The sequence below is a fragment of the Labeo rohita genome, chromosome 9, assembly GCF_022985175.1.
Source record: "Labeo rohita strain BAU-BD-2019 chromosome 9, IGBB_LRoh.1.0, whole genome shotgun sequence".
Lineage (NCBI taxonomy): Eukaryota > Metazoa > Chordata > Actinopteri > Cypriniformes > Cyprinidae > Labeo > Labeo rohita.
The window spans coordinates 40,264,502-40,283,860 of NC_066877.1; the positions used below are offsets into that span (position 1 = coordinate 40,264,502).

Here is a 19,359-nt window from a genome sequence, read left to right on the forward strand (position 1 = left end):
ATGCCCAATTCAGAAATCAAGCAAAAGGAAATCCGCATGTTCAGGGCCATAGCTGGAGTTTGCGGGGCCCTGGTGCAGGTTGTACCCGTGGGCCCTGTTTGAAATTGTGTAAACAGCACAAATAAATGAAGAGAACTAAGATGCAAATTAATCAATGATTTAAGTTAGTAGGTTTTCAGGTACAGAAACCAAATAATCAAATGTAAAATAGCATTGTATAGTCTTCACTGTATAAAATAAATATAAATTAATTCTTGTTAAAACTACAAAAGTAAATATAGCTGCAAGCAGCAATTGCGGGGCCAAGCACAAAAGAGGCAGAATGAGGAGTTAAGCATGGCAAGGAGCAGCAGACCGACTACAACAGTGAGTAACTTAAGCCATTTTAGGATAATATCAGTTGAAATGGCTGAAAAATCATAAATACAACCAATCGTAATAAAATTTAATGGCTTTTCACTTTTGACCAACAGGTGGTGCTGTTTTCAAATTGATGTGACGTGTTCTGTGTGAAATGACAATGACACACACAAAGTTTGCCGTCATTATGTCAAAGCTTTGCAGAGATACAGCCTCAGATGTAGTTTGGCATCTTTCCAGCAAATTTGTTGATGCGCTAAACGAAAACGGTTTCGTATATCGACACGAAATTCATAACTTTTTGCCAGCATAGTCTGAAGATGATCTGAGTCAAATTTGGTGAAGATCAGACTAACAGTCTGGGAGGAGTTCGAAAAAGTAGGTTTTGTACATTAATCAAAATGGCGGACAGGAAGTTTGGCCAATTTCGGCATAATGGGTATCGATGTTCTCGACTTGACCCAAGGAATCTATTGGTGTCAGTTTCATTCCAATAGGCTAATGTAAACAGAAGTTATTAGCATTTTTGTAAAATTCATTATTAATGTTTAGTGAATGGCGTATTACTTCTGACCCATAGGTGGCACTGTTACCAAATTGATGTGGCTTGGTCAGACTGTGGTGACAATAGCACATATAAAATTTGGTGTCAATATGTCAAAGCTTTGCAGAGATACAGACTCGGATGCAATTTGGCATCTTTCCAGTAAATTCGTTGATGCGCTAAATGAAAACGGTTTCGTGTATCGACACAAAATCCATAACTTTTTGCCAGCATGAAAAGTTTTCGTTTAGCGCATCAACGAATTTACTGGAAAGATGCCAAATTGCATCCGAGTCTGTATCTCTGCAAAGCTTTGACATATTGACACCAAATTTTATATGTGTTATTGTCACCACACTCTGACCAAGCCACATCAATTTGGTAACAGTGCCACCTATGGGTCAGAAGTAATACGCCATTCACTAAACATTAATAATGAAATTTACAAAAATGCTAATAACTTCTGTTTACATTAGCCTATTGGAATGAAACTGATGCCAATAGATTCCGTGGGTCAAGTCGAGAACATTGATACCCATTATGCCGAAATTGGCCAAACTTCCTGTCCGCCATTTTGATTAATGTATAAAACATACTTTTTCGAACTCCTCCCAGACTGTTAGTCCGATCTTCACCAAATTTGACTCAGATCATCTTCAGACTATGCTGGCAAAAAGTTATGAATTTCGTGTCGATATACGAAACCGTTTTCGTTTATTAAATTTTATTACGATTGGTTGTATTTATGATTTTTCAGCCATTTCAACTGATATTATCCTAAAATGGCTTAAGTTACTCACTGTTGTAGTCGGTCTGCTGCTCCTTGCCGTGCTTAACTCCTCATTCTGCCTCTTTTGTGCTTGGCCCCGCAATTGCTGCTTGCAGCTATATTTTTGTATGTATTTGTCCATTAAAAAGAAAGAGGCAAAATTCAATTCAGTGTTCGCAGGCTGTGAGATGCGGTAAGCACAGAACACAGCGGGAGCTGAATTAAGCTCTTTTGTGTACTTTTGCATTTGAATGTTTAAATTGGCGATGTGCGTTTGTTTGCTCAAGCGCAAGAAGAACCGAAAGAGAACTAAATTGGTTTACTTGTGCCAACTGGGGGTTTGCCTTAATCGATGAACAGAAGTTCCCTATATCAGACTTTTCACATCTTATAGGGCTCCTGATTTTTCTCATGTGCTAGTTTGTTTCCATCCAGTTTGCTGAATTATCTGACAGCTGGGCATCTCTAAGCATAGTGAAGTGTTTTGAGTCAATACAAAAAAAAAAAAAAACTCTACTAACTAGAGAGTAGTTAAGCTACTACCTAACAGAACAAAGAATAACACTACTAACAAAAACCTGTCTCCTCACATATTCATTTCCATCTTTGTCCTTTAAATTTCAAGGCCTCAGACACTTGAACGTATTCAGGATACCAGCAAAAATGTTTTAAACATGTGATTGCAGTAATAAACAATGTCTATACGTAATGTTATTTTTTTTATAACATATAATTTTTAATAGCTTGCAACGCAACTTAAAAATAAGACCTTCTCTAATTACCCAGAGAATTCTGTGTAGCCAAGCGGGAACACGACCGAAGTTATAAGTGCCACATCTCTCAACATGATGCTGGAGAATCTCATTCATTCTCTTGCACATTATGTCATTGTTGTGTGTGCATGAGTGTGAGCACGGGCAAATGGCTGCACCACCACAGCCCCTTGTCCGGCCCGCACAATTAAATTAACAACACACGAGGATTTACTTTTGATAATAGAGCACCTCAGCCCCGCAAGTAACAAGGTGCCTGGAGTCTCATCTCCCGCTTCACTAATTAAATTAAACAAGTCATCAACCAAGAAATATAACCAGGTATTAATTGATACATTTTAGGAGACAAATAAACTGAAAACTTCAGGAGGGGGAAAGGCCAAAATAATAAACAAAACTCACAAACTAACTACCGCATTAAACCTCTTTCCTACTTAAAAAAGAGAACAAAGAAACAACATAGTCTTACCTCCCTACTAGCCTCAAAAATTAAGAAACAAAAAGGCACCCGCCTCCCTATGTCAGTCTCCTGTTGTTAAACAGGTGATTCAGCTTGAAAACACAAACTTTTAAAGTAAAACGCCAAGCAGGGAGAGAGTAGAGCCACTAACCACTAAGGCCATGGCACAAATATTGAGAAAAAACTTACATCACGTATTGAGCTATGCTTGTGTAAAATGTTCTTATAAAATTTGTTTGTATCTGATGCTAAAAGTTTACATTGTTTTTGGTCCAACCTATCCTGAAAACTGAAAGTAAGTTTGAGAACTTGAGAACAACTGCAGGACAAGCTATTACAGTTTCCTTCATCTGTACAAAATGATGGAATTTCGTTTGCTTTTAATCGATCCTTCAAAGAGGAATGAAGCCATCGACTCAACCCCCACAGCCTCTCCATCCACATCACTGTATATAATATATAACCGAGTTAAAAAGCACAATTACTCAATTAGCTATCATAGAGAATCATTTTATTTTATGGCCATTTTACTTAGAAATGTTGTATTCAAGGTGTGTATTCAACAATCTGCCACACATTTAAAAGCAGTCTTTCCCACAGCATGTGCAGTGAATGAAACCCATCAAGTGATGCCTCTACCTCAGTTATGACCCCACACTGCTCCACTGTCAGGTTCCTGTGCTGAGGTGCTGTCGGAGTGACATAGGTCTGCCTTGCGTTTCTTTATTGTCTATATCCCATCTGATGGCAGCTGAGGTTGCTGTGTTTTTGGGACAGCACACTCTTATGACAGTTGATGTTATAAGAGCTGGTTTGTCAACACTGGTGGGCATCATCCAGGCTGAAATGTCAGTCATGGTCTTGGTCCCCTTGATCCAGACAGTTTCTTCAATTTCAGATTGGAGAGCTCCAACATGTATGTCACACATGTGCAGTTAGCACACTCCACTTGCTGCAGCCAGGGATTTGAGCCTCAAAATATAAGATATAAATAATACTGTGAAGGATCCTTAGATCCTTCCATGCAAATTGTTGTGTTGTGTTTAAATTTAATGTTTGTTTTTAATTTCATTTATAATCATTTATTTACATAATTATTCATAATCATTTTACAATCATTAGTCATTCTCATAATTCATATTTAATTATTTATTTGATTATTTAAGTATTTATCATTTCTTCATTTATTCATATATATTATTCATTTATATGTTTTTATATTTTATATTTCTTATTATTTTTCTTGCTTATGCATTTTCATTATTGTTCAGTTCCATGATTGTGGGGTTTCATGAATTGTTTGGTCTAAGAAATAGATAACGGGGATGTTTATGGAAATTCAAGGTTTATGGGATGTTGAATCCGTTTTAATGGTGTGTTTAATGGTGTGTACTCCCCAGACGAAGTTTGAACATTGAGACATACGCAGCTAAAACTGTTCAATAAATTCTGTTATACCTTTTTTACCATCATCACTTCATCTCCTGCTTCTGCTCTTTTCTGGCTTTCGTCAGTCAACTTCATAACTGACAGAAACCTGCTTGTTAGTGGGGTTGGGGTAACTACAGCTTGCTGACTAGTTGTCCTGTTACCGAAAGACTGATATTTTCTGACGGGATCTGGTGTCCGGGGCTGGATCCTAATTGTCTGGCGTGGGGACCTGATCTAACAACTGAAATAAGCATAAATTGAATGATAACAATAAACCTATCCCACAATAGCTCTAATAGTAGATGTGTAACGTGAACAGGGCTCACACTAAATATCAGTTAAGAAACTCTTCAGAAACAACATCAGCAGTAGGCGCGCTCCAGAATCAAATCACTGAGGGCTCTAAACTTAATATTGTGTGTATTTAACCTCAATATGTTTGTGCTGTCCATTGCTATTACACAAAGAGCACTCCCTTTATAATCACTAAAAAGCTGTACATCTTAGTTTATCATGATCTCACAAAGTTCTGTTATAATCAGTGAAGCTCTCTACACTGTACAATATATCTCTTATCTGTAATAATGAGATGATCTGTGAGCTTGTGTAACTCAACACTGCACAAAAACTCTAGTGTTTGAGCATGGATTCTAACTAAAATGCCTCTGATTGGCCATTGAGTTCAAGAAATCAACAGTTATGTCTATGATTGGCTTCAGTGCTAAACGTAAAAAAACATCGTAAAGAGCAACATTTGACGCTCTCCAGAGGAAAGAACAAACACTCTGTAATGAAATGCTGTTATTACAGCTTCAACTAAGGGAGCTCTTGCTTTCGTTTGAGCTTGCACCGCTGTAGATCTAAGCCTGATCAGTAACAACAACAATGACAGTTCTAACTGCCTGAAAAATAAACAACTTAGACAACAAAACAAACTGTCATGACTAAATGTGCTACAGTGATGATAAAGAAATTTTGATTGGTGACACAGAGGTGTGTGTGTTTATTACACATCTTTGTGTGATCAATGGTTTTTTGGTCACTTATGTGGAAAACCTGCAGGTCCTGCACCCACCAATTTGCAGTCTGCTGCTGGGCCTCGAGAGATCTGTAATTTCTGAATTGCTCGAATGTGTATTAAGCATAATGGTACTAAGGTTGCTTTGATTTGGATCAATGCACAATGAAAGAGTTAACAAAGTAGCCAAACAAGCTTTGAACAGACATCAGGCTTTCAAGATGTAAAGGGTATTTAAAGAATGGCAGAAACAGTAGATCAAGGCAACGTCAGTTCTAGAGTGCCGACGTCCGGCAGAGTTTAGCTCCAACCCTGAAAAAAATAAAAAATAAATAAATAACTCACCTGCCTGTAGCTCTAGTGATCCTGAAGACATTGGTAAGCTGGTTCAGGTGTGTTTAATTAGGGTTGGAGCTAAACTCTGCAGGACAGCGGCACTCCAGGGCCGACGTTGCCTATCCCTGCAGTAGATCATCTGCTTGTTAACCGTAGGAAATAGGAGACCGAGATAGATGACATGATCTAAAAGTATGGAAGGTAAAGGACAGCCTGGATGTTGACTAAAGAACCCTTATGCAAATTAACCATAGTTTAACTTGACATATTGCTTTGTGTAGGAGCAGTGTTGGGGAGTAACTAGTTACATGTAATGGAATTATGTAATTTAATTACAAAATAAATGTAATTGTAATTAGTTACAGAGAAAAAATATGTAATTAAATTACAGTTACTTTTGAAAACTGCCAGTGATTACAAAGGGGGTTACATCTGAATTTCACACACCCACCCCCACTTACAGATTTAATTGACTTCTTTCATAAATTGCATTGACTGCTCTAAAATGAGACTCCAGTGTTTCAGGAGTTTAGGACACAGAATAGGACTCATGCTTATTCGATAACCGATTTATTTACTATCTGGGTGTATGCATAAACTTTATTTTTTAAGCTAGTGTTTTCTGTCATAGCTATGCAAACATTTGATTTCAAACCCTGATTGCTTCAAAATCTGACTGGTCAGTCATGACATTCCAAAGTATGTTATTCCCCAATAACAACTGGTAGGAGCTAATAACTCAGACTCATTTGGGGCAACTTAAGTCAGTGCTATATGCTTAATAATTTTTTCTTGGCGGAAGCTTTGTGTTTGCTTGGCTAATAAAATATTAAAGCTTAATTCAATATTAATTTCTTAATTCTGTCATCCTGGTAGCGTGGATTGTTTCATACAAACGCAGCTGCTGCCATTTTTTCTTTTTTTTTTTTGTACATTGTAATGGATTATAAGATAACTAACAAACTAGTACTACTTTCTTAATTATTTATGTGGTGAAATGTTGTGTAAGAAAACTGGTGTGACTGCACTGTGTCCCTAAAATGTCTAGTTTGAACTTTCCATTTGCTAGCAACTGATTTCTTCATGGAAGCTTTGCGTTCAAATATCTCAACTCAGATCAGTGTTTCATGTCTAATAATTTTGACATGAAACATCTAAATAATCTGTCAAGCAGATGTGTAATAAATTGGATAATGTTGTTGATAATGTAGCCAGTTATTATCGCAAAATAAAGATGTATGTTGTCCCTTACTTATAATCTTAATTCAAGTGACGAAGGATTTTGAAAGTCTGACAGTAATCAGTGTTGAGCGCTGCTGTAAGGTTCACTCTGCCTGGTTTAAATGATTCAAAATGATTAACAGTTGAAAATATTAGAAATTTAGAAAAGTAATTCAAAGTAATAAGTTACATTACTTTTATAAAGTAATTGAAAAGTTACAAATCAAGTAACTTGTAATCTGTAACCTATTACATTTCCAAAGTAACCTTCCCAACACTGTGTAGGAGTTAGTTTGCTCCAGAAGATGGCAGTAGTGTAATATCAAGCAGGCAATCCGCCGGTAAAATCCAGCCAAGAAGAAGCAGCAGCAGCAGCTTCTCCTTTCTGCGCTCCTCGCTGTGATCCAGTATGCGGCTGTAAAGCAGCAGAGCTCGCCTGTCAACCGCCGGTAAACCTCAGAAGACAAAGAAGAAGTCTGTTCTAGAGGTTCAATGGCGTTTTATCTGTCGTTTTTGTGTGTTGTTTGTGTTGTAAATGTGTCGTGGGCTCAAATCTACTCTGCGCTCTATGATGAGAAAACATCCCGTCTGTTCCTGAAAGAGGGATTTCAGCCCGACTCTGTCGCGGTCGCCAACTTCACAAGCGACATCAACAACACGGGGTGAGTGTGTGAATGCTGGAGTCTGATGCTGCCGGGATCGTTTATGAATCGGGTATGATTGTTTGAGAGCTGCTTTACTCTTTGATGACAGGTCACCAGATGTACTCGGATTAATATTTAAAACTATGTGTCATGTTATTTGTTGATACGTTTTGTTTTTAAATCGCCCAATTAAACTCTCTACATAAATATCAACGCAGTGGTCAGAGTGTCGCTAAAGTGAAAAACATATTTATAGTTACATTCTAAAAACTAAGCGCAAAATCCCTATACATTGTACAAAAATCTAAAATACTCATTTGTTGCGAAACAATTAAACACTGTCTTGTTTCTTTTTGATTTCACTGTTAGAGGCTCCATAAACATTCACGTGGTGTAAGTTCATCATGAACAGCTCGATTTGAAGGTTTGCTGTCAGCTTTCATGTCCTCCTGTGGGCACTTTCCTTTCTAAATAAAGACAAGAGGTTGCATCTAATATTAATGATAATCTGGAAGGAAATTGTCCCCACTTTCTTACATTGACAGTGCATTGGCTTACAGCAGACGTGGGCATATGACAGGTATTAAACTGCACCATCAGGAAGAGCTCGTGACAGGATTGTTGAAGTTGCATTTAACTTGTGACCGAGAACTTGATGACACTTCCTTATAATACAACCATGTTTTTTTTCCTTTTTGCTAGTTGCAGGTTTCATGTAACAGCCAAAGACATGTACATTTCGGTCACATGCTAAGGCCCAATTTTCACTAATAACTAAGTTTTGCCTCAATGAACTCATGATTTGCTGCTTATTAATGATATTAAAGCAATAACATGCTAGTTAATAATGAGTATTGTTTTGAAATAAAGTGTTACCTACATTTCTGTGCAGGCGATGCTGTTAATGAAGACTAAAATGAAGACTTATTAACTTTGGCAAATGTCAGCAATTGAAACTAAAACCAGACAAGTAAAAATTTTAAAACCAATTCAGCAATTTAAAAAATGAATAACATCAGTAATCATGACTGAAACACATGCAGTAGTTCTGTGTAATGTGCTGAATGAGGCCCGGTCTCGCTGGCGTGTGAAAGTGTCTGGATGAGTTTGTACTGAACTCACTGCGTGACACACTGCAGCTGAATTAAGTGTGTGTTCATGACTGCAGTTGCTTACGCTTCTAACACAGCTGAGGGGAAAACATAACAATTAACCCTAAAATATGAATCTGTGCTATTGAGTTCATACACATGAATGGATACATTTCCATGGGATAAAATGAAGGAAACACTTATGTCTGCGTTTTTTTTGCACTATTTATAGATGCAGCAGCAGCAGGCGATGACGATTGTTACATTACATCCAAGCACTGCTGACTCGACAGTTTTGTTAATCTCAGAGAAAGAGTGTTTGGTTTACTCTTCGCTTTAGTAATAACACTGAAAACAGACAAAACATGGTCTGAATAAGTAGTAGGATGAACAAGAAGTGAATTATCTCGTAAAGTCATTCAAGACTCCTACCATTAGCTTTGGTTTCTGGATGTTCTGGGGTGAACCATGGGGAGGAATGATCTGAGGGGACAGTTGTAGTCTTTAATGAGGCAAGTTCATCCAAGATATTGGATATAGTGCTGTTATATATTGAAAGAATCTGATTGGGACAGGAAAGATTGAGGGAGAAAGGCAGTGAGGATGCGGCAATAGCAGCAGAGAAGTTATCAGTGTTTACAGATCCCAAATTACCATAGGATATAGTAGATTTAATTTTAGGTTTCAGTCATTCAGAAATGTACCTTTGCCAGTTAAAGGAGAAGTCCACTTCCAAAACAAAGATTCACAGATAATGTACTCACCCCCTTGTCATCCAAGATGTTCATGTCTTTCTTTCTTCAGTCGTAAAGAAATTGTTTTTTGAGGAAAACATTTCAGCATTTTTCTCCATATAATGGACTGATATGGTGCCCCGATTTTGAACTTCCAAAATGCAGTTTAAATGAGGCTTCAAACGATCACAAATGCGGTTGTAAATGATTCCAGCCGAGGAAGAAGGGTCTTGTCTAGCGGAACGATCGGTTATCTTAATTAAAAAATACAATGTAAATACTTTTTAATCTCAAATGCTCGTGTTGTCTTTCTCTCCCTGAACTCTGTGTATTCTGACTCAAGACAGTTAGTGTATGTCGAAAAACTCCAATCGTATTTTCTCCCTCAGCTTCAAAAATCACTTCAAAATCATCCTACATCGCTGCAGAAGTACAGACACAGTGTTTGCAAAGTGAACATGCAAAGAAGATCAAACACCCTTAACAAAAAAGGCAAAACAGCGATATAGGGCGATTTTTGAAGTTGAGGGAGTTTTTCGACATACACTAACTGTCATGATCAGGAACAAAAACAGTCCAGGCGGAGTAAGACAAGACAAGCGTTTGAGACGAAAAAATATATAAATTGTATTTTTTAAATAAAAACAACTGATCGTTCCGATAGATAAGACCCTTCTTTTTCAGCTGGAATAATTTACAGCTGCATTTGGGATCGTTTGAAGTTGCATTTAAACTGCATTTTGGAAGTTCAAAATTGGGGCACCATATCAGTCCATTATATAGAAAAATAATAATAATAATAATAATAATAATAATAATAAAAAAAAAATAGTAATTTCTTTACGACTGAAGAAAGAAAGACATGAACGTCTTGGATGACAAGGGGTGAGTACACTATCTGTAAATCTTTGTTCTGGAAGTGGACTTCTCCTTTAAGGAATGGGTGTTTAAAAAAAAAAAAAAAAAAAACAGATTTATGTCTATATGGCACATGAGTTTCTTTGCACTGTGTGTGAAACACATTTCTATTCATTTAGATGTATAGGCAGTGCCAGCCCTTGTCAGAGGTGGGAAAATGTAAGCTCATAGATCTAGTGCTTTAAAACAGTGGTTAATGCAGGATCTGGTCACAAGAACTAAAAACATGTCAACATTCACTCACAATGGACTTCATGACAAGTTATGGTAAGACGGAGGAACAAAAAATCTTAAAGAGTTTGTAAAATTTGCATTTCCACATTACCAAAAAACCTCAGCAACTTCTGGATGCACCAGTAAGAGAATATGTATGGAAATGACTCGGCCCTTCATTATGCACTGCAGCTGTTTCTCTGTGTAGATGACAAGAGAGCTTCATAACCTGACGTTCTGTGTGTGCTGCTTCATGTCCTGTAATGCTGACGTGTGTGTGTTGGCAGGTGGGCGTATCTGGAGGTCAGCACCAGTGGTGGTTATAATGACACACTGCAGGCGTACGCTGCTGGAGTCGTGGAGGCTGTCGTCACCTCAGAGGTATCCCTGCAAACTGAATCAGAGCAATATGCTCCACACTGACATGACAGTCTGACCTGTAATTCTCTAATGGCATTCTCAGTATGTTTAAACTGTTATTAAGAGTTAAATTGAATTTAGGGGATATAATACTGCTAAGATGGCCATTAATGCATTAATTTAGGATAACGAAATGATATGCTATACTATTCAGATGCTTAAATGTACTAAACACCCGGTGAATGTTTTGCTAAAATGCAGCGTCATTTTTGTTGACTTGTTGAGGCTCTCACTGGTGCCCTAGGCAGATAACTATTTCATCTATGCTAAAAATGGCCCTGCAGGGAAATAAGAACGGTAAAACAGACAAAAGGCATTTCCTGAAAGCCTTTTTCTCAGAATCTCATTTGGGTGACAATACAGTATGGTTTTTAAGAGTTGTGATTCTTGAGGCATTGTGATTCAGTATTGCTATGTATGGAGATTTATTTTATTTTTTTTTAATTTCATTGTGTGTTTTTATTTATTTATTTATTTATTTATTTTACTTGGACTATGGGGAAAAGTTCAATACTGTTAAAACACACAGTTGATAAAAAGTTGTTAAAAAATCACATCTTTCCAAGTCATCATTTGCCAAGTCCAAAAGGAAAATTATTTTTTAAATAAAGCGCTCATCAAGCTAGTTCCCTTAAATAAATGAGTAAACCAAAATGATGAGCCCGTAACTTTTTTTTTTTTTTTTTTCTTTCTTTAACATCAGACTGAACTTTAAAGCCATTCTTTTAAATACTGGACTGCATTAAATAAAATGTACAGTGGAAGTAACAATAATGATGATGATAAAGTGCTTCTTAATGTAAACTAGACTGGCAGCTGCTACATTTGGCGTTTATATCATGTCATGCTCTTTGTACTGCAGCTCATCTACAAGCACTGGATGAACACACTGATGGGTTACTGCGGTCCGTTTTCTCGCGACGTGAACTACTGCCAGCGGCTCAAAGACTACATCACCACCAACCTGCAGTGGGTCATGCAGCAGATGGACGCACAAGCAGACACTCCCTACTGGCATCAGGTAGAGAAGAGCTCTGAATCATCATGCCACTGCCTTCAGGGTCATTTTACATTGTTGTAAAATTCAATCAGACTGGACCACTGAATGTACAGGCCTTTGTCAAAGTTTTCTAAGAGTTTTATCTTTAGGTGTGCTGTCTGTGTAAACTTGACTTCACCTAGTGACGGCAATGCCATCATCTTAACGTGTGCGTACTAATTAATCTTCCTTCTTGCATTTATGTGCATGCTGAAGAGGGACTGGTTGTTGCATTAGTGTCACTGCAGCTGCCCAAAGACAGTAGCTGTGTTTACATCACCCTGTTTTTGTGCATTTTGAAGTATTGCATCAAAAAAGAGTGATGGAAACACCAAAATTTGAAAGAAAAAAAAGTTGTTTTTACAGTCTCGAGGTGGTTTTGACTTATGCGAATAATGGCAGATTCAAACACGTTTTGCAAATGAATTCTTTCACACGTGCCAAAAGAGTGACTGCGTTATGGTTACGGGACTAACTGGCCGACTGATCTCATTGCACAGCATCTGAAATGTTGTTGTGGTCATTCTAAAATACCTGAGCAAAGTCTGCTGTCAAAGTATTTTTGTATAACTACCTTGAAGAACTGTCTTACAAGACTGCGTTCCCAAACAGCTGGCATCTGCCTCCAAAAGCAATGACTGTGTGTATTGTTTGGTCTCCTCTCTTTGAATTGCAAGTGATTTATTGTATGTGAAAATGATTATTTTTATTAGTGTTGTTTAGTCTCCGTTTATCAGGAAGTGATGATTTTGTTCTCTCTGATTCCAAGTTTGCGTACAAAGTAAATTCGCAAAGTTGGATGGAAACCCGACTAGTGATGTGTTGATTCATGTGCACAGCCAGCAGAAAACAGATGTGACAAATGTCATGACAGTTCACGTTTAATGTTGCTCTGTGAAGTTTTGTGGGCAAAATCCAGTCATTCAGATATGAATTTGCACAGTCAGGAGTTTAGTGTGAGGGCGAAACACTTCCTCACACCATTTTCATTCATTTTCAAGTTGGTCACATGAATTTGCCACACTGACCAACAGAAAGCTGCTTGGTTTTGAAAGTGACTTCTGTATGAGCAGCGCTTTTACTAACAGTAGACCGTTTTTGCTTGCAATTTGGCTATGTGAGCACACCAGAACCAGAGTCTGCCCTGCAAGCACACTTTACATTGTTGTGGTTGTGTTCACATAGTTCTGTGCGATGTTCTTCTGCAGGTGCGTTTGTCTTTGCTGCAGCTGAAAGGTCTGGAGGATGGATACAATGGGCAGATTGAGTTTCCGTCTGGAAGCCTTTCCATCAACCCCTTTGGCTTCCTGTGAGTGTAGTCATGTTTTTTTCCTTATCTATGTGCAATATTGCTATGACTGCATGTGCATTCTTCCATTTTGCTGTACTGCTCAGCCTTTTCCAGATGGGTGGAGACCTGGAGGACCTGGAGGCTGCGCTGAACAAATCCAGCCAGTCCCGCACCGTAGGATCTGGCTCCTGCTCGGCTCTGATCAAATTCCTTCCGGACCACAAGGATTTGCTGGTGTCACATGACACCTGGAACACCTACCAGTCAATGCTAAGGATACTGAAGAGATACAGCTTTTCTTACCGCACGTCTCCCACAGGTATAAATGTCCCAGAATATCTCTGCTTCATTGCGCCTTCCTGCTCTGAGATTAAACATCTGCTCACTTCATTTCAGATATACACATCAGAATCTGGGTATTGCAAAACCTAACATGTTTTTTTTTGGATTCAGATATCTGAAAACTGAAATCAGGGTTCGTACAAGTGCTTGAAGTACTTGAATTTGACTTTTTGAATATTAAGACCTGGAAAACCCTTGAAAATAGCAATATTCCTGAAGAGGTACTTGATAAGTGCTTGAATTATTCAGTTATGTCAGAAAACAGTTGAGCTAAACAAGTTGTAATACTGACAGTGTCATGAAAACATTGGCTAAAGAAGCAAAAAGAGGAACAGATGAACCAAATCAAATGAGTCATTTATGCTAAAACTGCTCCGACATTGTTTAAAAAAAGAAAACTTGTGACTTCGATCATTCATTTCAAGCGATTCACTAGCAAAAAACAGATCTTAAGCCATTGCGTTGCAAAATGATTCACTGTTTCGAAACATTCCAATCGGATCGCTTATCGCGATTCGTTTGATTTAGATCAGAATCATTTTGCGAATTGGATGATTCAAATCAAATGATTTGTGAAACGCAAAGTTCAATGTACAGTGATTCGCGATCCGTGCTCCAAGTCCTGATCTGAAATGATGGTTCGTGAGTCATTATTCAGATCGGAACTTCAGAGTGTGGATCACAAATCATTTGATTTAGATTGGAACTTCGGAGCATGGATTGTGAATCACTTGATTCAGATCAGGATTTTGAAGCAATTTTGTGAATCTTTTTTTTTCTGATTGTGTTTCTCAAACAGAAGGCAGTACAGTTACAAAAACAAAACAAAGAAAAAATAAAGTATACAAATACACATCCCCTAAAAAAATTAACTCTGGTTTTACTATAGTAAAAGTGTAGTATAATTTAAAAGTAATACTTTGCATGTGCTTCACTTTATTTTTGCCATTTTTATTCATATTTTTATTTATCTATATATATATTTTTTAAGAATTTGAAGTGAGTTCTGAAGACCTTGAAAATAAAAAAAAATAGTGTTTGAAAAGTTCTTGAAAGTAATTGAATTTCGTTTCACAGTATCTGTACCGACACTGTGAAATGTTGTTGTTCAGAATCTTAAATGGGCTGCCAGTGAGAACATGGGGCTCTGAGTAGATGGATAAGATACTGTACTGTCATAGTACTCCATAAATTATGTGTATGATTTCTGTCCTAGGCTGTATAATGTGTAATACATGTTGTTCCTGCAGAAAAGGTGATCATTCCTGGCAGAATCCAGGTGTTTTCCTCCTATCCTGGCAGTATTTTCTCAGGGGATGACTTTTATTTACTCAGCAGTGGTTTGGTAAGACTCTTAATCAAGATATTCTTTTTGTTGAAACTATTGTGTTGTTGGGTGGATCTCTTCTGGCAATTCTGTCATATTTCTGTTTTTTCATTGATTTATTTTTAGGTAACTCTAGAAACTACAATTGGCAACAGTAACCCTGACCTGTGGAAATTCGTGCAGCCCGATGGTGCTGTCATGGAGTGGCTGAGAAATATAGTAGCGAATCGACTTGCTAAAAGTGGTCAAGAATGGACTGACATCTTCAAAGTGTACAACAGTGGAACGTAAATGACTTTAGATCTCGTGTACACATATACTTATTGAATACAAACATTTTAGAAGCAGGAGATTTTTACATTTTAATTGCTGGCTTGTCTAGGTACAACAATCAGTGGATGGTGATCGACTACAAGGTCTTTGTCCCGGGCCAGGGATACACAAAACAAGGGCTTTTCACAGTTTTGGAGCAAATACCGTAAGTGTGCTTGGATTTAGTCTCGTTAAGGCAGAATGTGTCAAATTGACCTTTTTTTATTTTTGTTTTTTAAAACCATTGTATGATTAGGATAGAACATCTCATCTTAAAATTCTTACCACAATGCCAGGCATTCATAATTCAAACAAGAAATTTGTATTTACATTACCATTACTTAGGACAAACTCATATCACGGCAAAATATTTTCTTAGTTGGTATTTTTGTCTTGTTTTCCATTATAAATGTATAAAAATTCTCAATTGAAGATACATTTACGTAGGAAGAAAGATGGCTAGGGCTGGGTATTGCTCAAAAATGAATGATACTTTTTCAATACCAATTTTATAAAATCAATTTCAGCAAGATTACATTATTTAAAAAAAAAAACAAAAAAAACCTCCACATCTTTTAGGCTACATTTACACTGGGTGTTCATTTTAAAATGCATAGCTCAGACAGAAACGTCATTTCTATGTATTGTCCACTGATTTACTGATGAGCATTACCTGTAAAAACATATTTACGGATGAAACAAACCAAACAAACACACAATGATGACAGTATATGATTATATGTGATTTTCATGAGATTCTGCCTATTTTCATATTAATACAGGGTGTTTAAATGAGAAATGCTAAGCAGATGAAGCGATTAGCTTGATATAAAAGGCTACAAATAACACGTCAGCAACATTATAAAACGCACATTAGACTGCAATTAGAAGTTATTACAAACATTCAGTGGTGATTTAAAGTGAGTAAAAGCAGAATATTGATCTTAATTATTGTCTTATGTAGCATGATGTTACAGTGCACAAATGATCACGTAACACGCTTTACCCCATTGGTTAATATCTTTTTTTTGTTTTAAGTAAAAACTAACAAAATGTATACTTTTATACTTTATACTTTTTTTTTTTTTTTTTAACTATAATATAATTTAACTATAATATAACTATAATAAGACAAAGTAATTTTTCTTCTTAAGTAAATGTATATTTTTTAAGAATGTATTTATACATAAAAACAAGACAAAAATACTAAGTAAATATAACTAAGAAAATACTAAGAAAATATATATATATATATTTTTTTTTTTGCAGTGAACACAGTTTGTTCATGGATCTGTGTTGTATTACCGCAGCAGACACGGTACTAACAATATGAAACAATCTGTTAGTTATTATAGCTGTCTTGTGTCTGTGTGTTTCCTCCAGTGGAATGATCATAACAGCAGACAAAACTGAAGAACTGTTTCAGACTGGATACTGGGCCAGCTACAATATCCCGTGAGTATGAACACAATGACCAAAGTCTTTGTACCCATGTGTGTCTGTTGCTGTACTGAAATTTTAGGTGCTGTGGTCAAAAAACTGAACCGTAATTATAACATTACTACCTGTAGTCCAGAAAATCTGATTAGTTTCTGTGAACTGGTTCTTTTGGACCGTTCGGTTCAATGAATTGGTTAAAATTATTGATTCACCAGTTTGTTTACAGAATCACTAGGGGTGTAACGACAGACACATCGAACCGTTTAGTACGTGGCTTTCTGTTCAGTAGGCATTACGAACTGAACAATTCATTGGCCTAATCCTATCACATTTGGAAAATAAAAGAGCTTACAGTGTGTAAAATGTAATGTTGTCAGTGCCACTGTGCTCATCAATGCAGCCCAAATGACGTAATAGGCAACATGATCTGCCTCTCCCACGCCCCAAAGAAAAACACAATACTCAAGTAGGATTGTGATGGTGAGGTAGTTTGTTTGAGTTTCCCCTCTTTTCCTTTCTTTTATTTGCTAATAGGTCTAATATAGAATAACAAATAACTTACACAAAGTTTAAATATGAAACACTGAAATCAGCAAACATGGTGGAACCAAATAAATAAGCTTCCAAAATCATCTTAGACAAACTGCATAAGTTAAAAGGCCATCCAAAGTCAAAAATACTTTTAAAGCAGGCGCTTTAAAGTCTTTCGCCAACTACTTGTCTTTCTCACCTCGTCAGACTCACTCTCCTCATGTGATAAATGCAACTGAGATGCAACTGTTGTTCGACATGCTGCGTTGTTGAAAGTGAAAAAAATATCATATTTTATGATGTTATTTTTAATCAATAAAATTTTGGTAAAATTCAAGGAAATTTCTCTGGTGTTTCTTTTTGCTTTATTGAAAATGTGCCACAAAAACAACACTGTCATATCTAATTAAATCGTGATTTTTGTTACACCCTTAATAATTATGTTTCAGTCCTTTCTTGAGGAGATGCATTGAGAGTATGAATATGTGCTATACCACTTTATCACTTTGTAAGTCATTTGCCAAATGAGTAAACAGCTGGCAGAAGAAGCCGTTTTACCTCAAGCGTTTGTGTGTGACGGCGTTTGCTCGTGTTCTGTTGTAGGTACTTTGAGAAAGTGTTCAATGCGAGCGGAGGCCAGGAGCTGGTTCAGAAATACGGATCCTGGTTCTCCTTCACTGACAATCCAAGAGCGCAGATTTTCCGCAGAAACCAGACTCTGGTTACTGACATTGAGTCCATGGTGCGTCTGATGAGGTATGACCCATAATGCTGTCCGTACTCTTAGTTCATGTGTAGAAATCATGGCACTTTTCTGTAGTTCTCATTGCTTCTCCCTTTGCTGAAGATGTGGTTTTTTTTTTTTTTTTTTTTTTTGTGGTTTTTTTTTATTGCTGGTGTTCATTTTGTCTTTTCTGCAGATATAATAACTATAAGGAGGACCCTTTGTCCTGGTGTGATGCCTGTGACCCTATTCCGAACGGTGAGAACTCCATCTCGGCCCGCTCGGACCTGAATCCTGCCAACGGCACGTATCCGTTTGGGGCTTTGAGACAGCGGCCGCATGGTGGGACTGACATGAAGGTGAGGAGCAGTGTTATTTGCTGCTGTTTGGCTACATGCAGCTGCTTTCTGAGCTTCTGTTGTATTTTTGATGATCCTGTTGTCCTGCAGATGACGAGCGCTGACATGTTCAGGCGGTTCGAGCTCTTGGCTGTCAGCGGACCCACATGGGATCAGGTGCCCGTCTTTCAGTGGAGCAGCTCGCCGTACAGCAAACTCCTGCACATGGGCCATCCGGACCGCTGGGCCTTCGACACCGTCCACGTCAGATGGTCCACATGAATGGCTTTTCTGACAGTGCATGATATTATGACAGCGATCTCAGGAAGAAGACAGCCGCAGTACTTTGATTGAAAAGACTGTTTTGATTTAAAGAAGTGTTTGTGCTTTATGCTGCTTTAATGTTGCTCTGACATGTTCTGTGTCTGTGGAATGACGATCAGTCAAGATGTTGTGATTGTTCTGTTGCTTTTTTGAATTCCCTAAGTCTTGCACATAATTCTGGGGTGCTATATGAAGTGTTGGCCCTCAGTTTCAGACTCTGCTCAGTGTTTCTGCTTTTGACACAACCCAGAATGTTTTACTTTTCTTTTTTTCTCCAGGCGAATTGTACAGTTAATTATCATCCAGCTGCTGCTTATCACATATTGAACACTTTTAAATGGATAAAGCTCATGCTTTACTCTCATTCTGAATCACTATTAGTGGAGGTTTAATTCTGAAACACAAGCAGATAAAGACTGATTTATGTTTTTAATAAAAATAAATAAATCAGAAGCCAAGTTGCATGAGACTTATTAGGTAAATCAATACATGGGTGTAAATTTGGTGTGGTGTGTTTAAAAAAAGCAGACCTTCAATCCAGCAGTATGCCTAAAACAAGTCTTTATTGTAATAGTAGTGGTGCAACAGGCAAGCAGATACTGTGACCCAGTGGTATACTGGAATGAACCAAATCGACGGGTGTTCGCTGTTGTATCATGCCATAACACAGAGCAGCTGTGAATCAGGAATTAAACAACTGGAACAAACAGACATGAGGGGGAAAAATGCTATGTCTATTCATTTGAAGAGCATCCAGGG

At 37.5% G+C, this 19,359-nt stretch overlaps 1 protein-coding gene across 1 annotated transcript; it reads left to right on the plus strand.

Annotated features, from left to right (window-relative positions):
- The first annotated feature begins 7,260 nt into the window (after positions 1–7,260).
- Positions 7,261–19,058, plus strand: plbd2 (phospholipase B domain containing 2). Its single transcript, XM_051119333.1, has 12 exons — positions 7,261–7,574; positions 10,800–10,893; positions 11,795–11,953; positions 13,180–13,280; positions 13,367–13,581; positions 14,855–14,949; positions 15,058–15,218; positions 15,314–15,409; positions 16,627–16,698; positions 17,818–17,970; positions 18,135–18,297; positions 18,388–19,058. Exons 1-12 carry the CDS (start codon positions 7,405–7,407, stop codon positions 18,556–18,558), a joined length of 1,650 nt encoding a protein of 549 aa, XP_050975290.1. The 5' UTR covers positions 7,261–7,404; the 3' UTR covers positions 18,559–19,058.
- Positions 19,059–19,359: the final 301 nt, after the last annotated feature.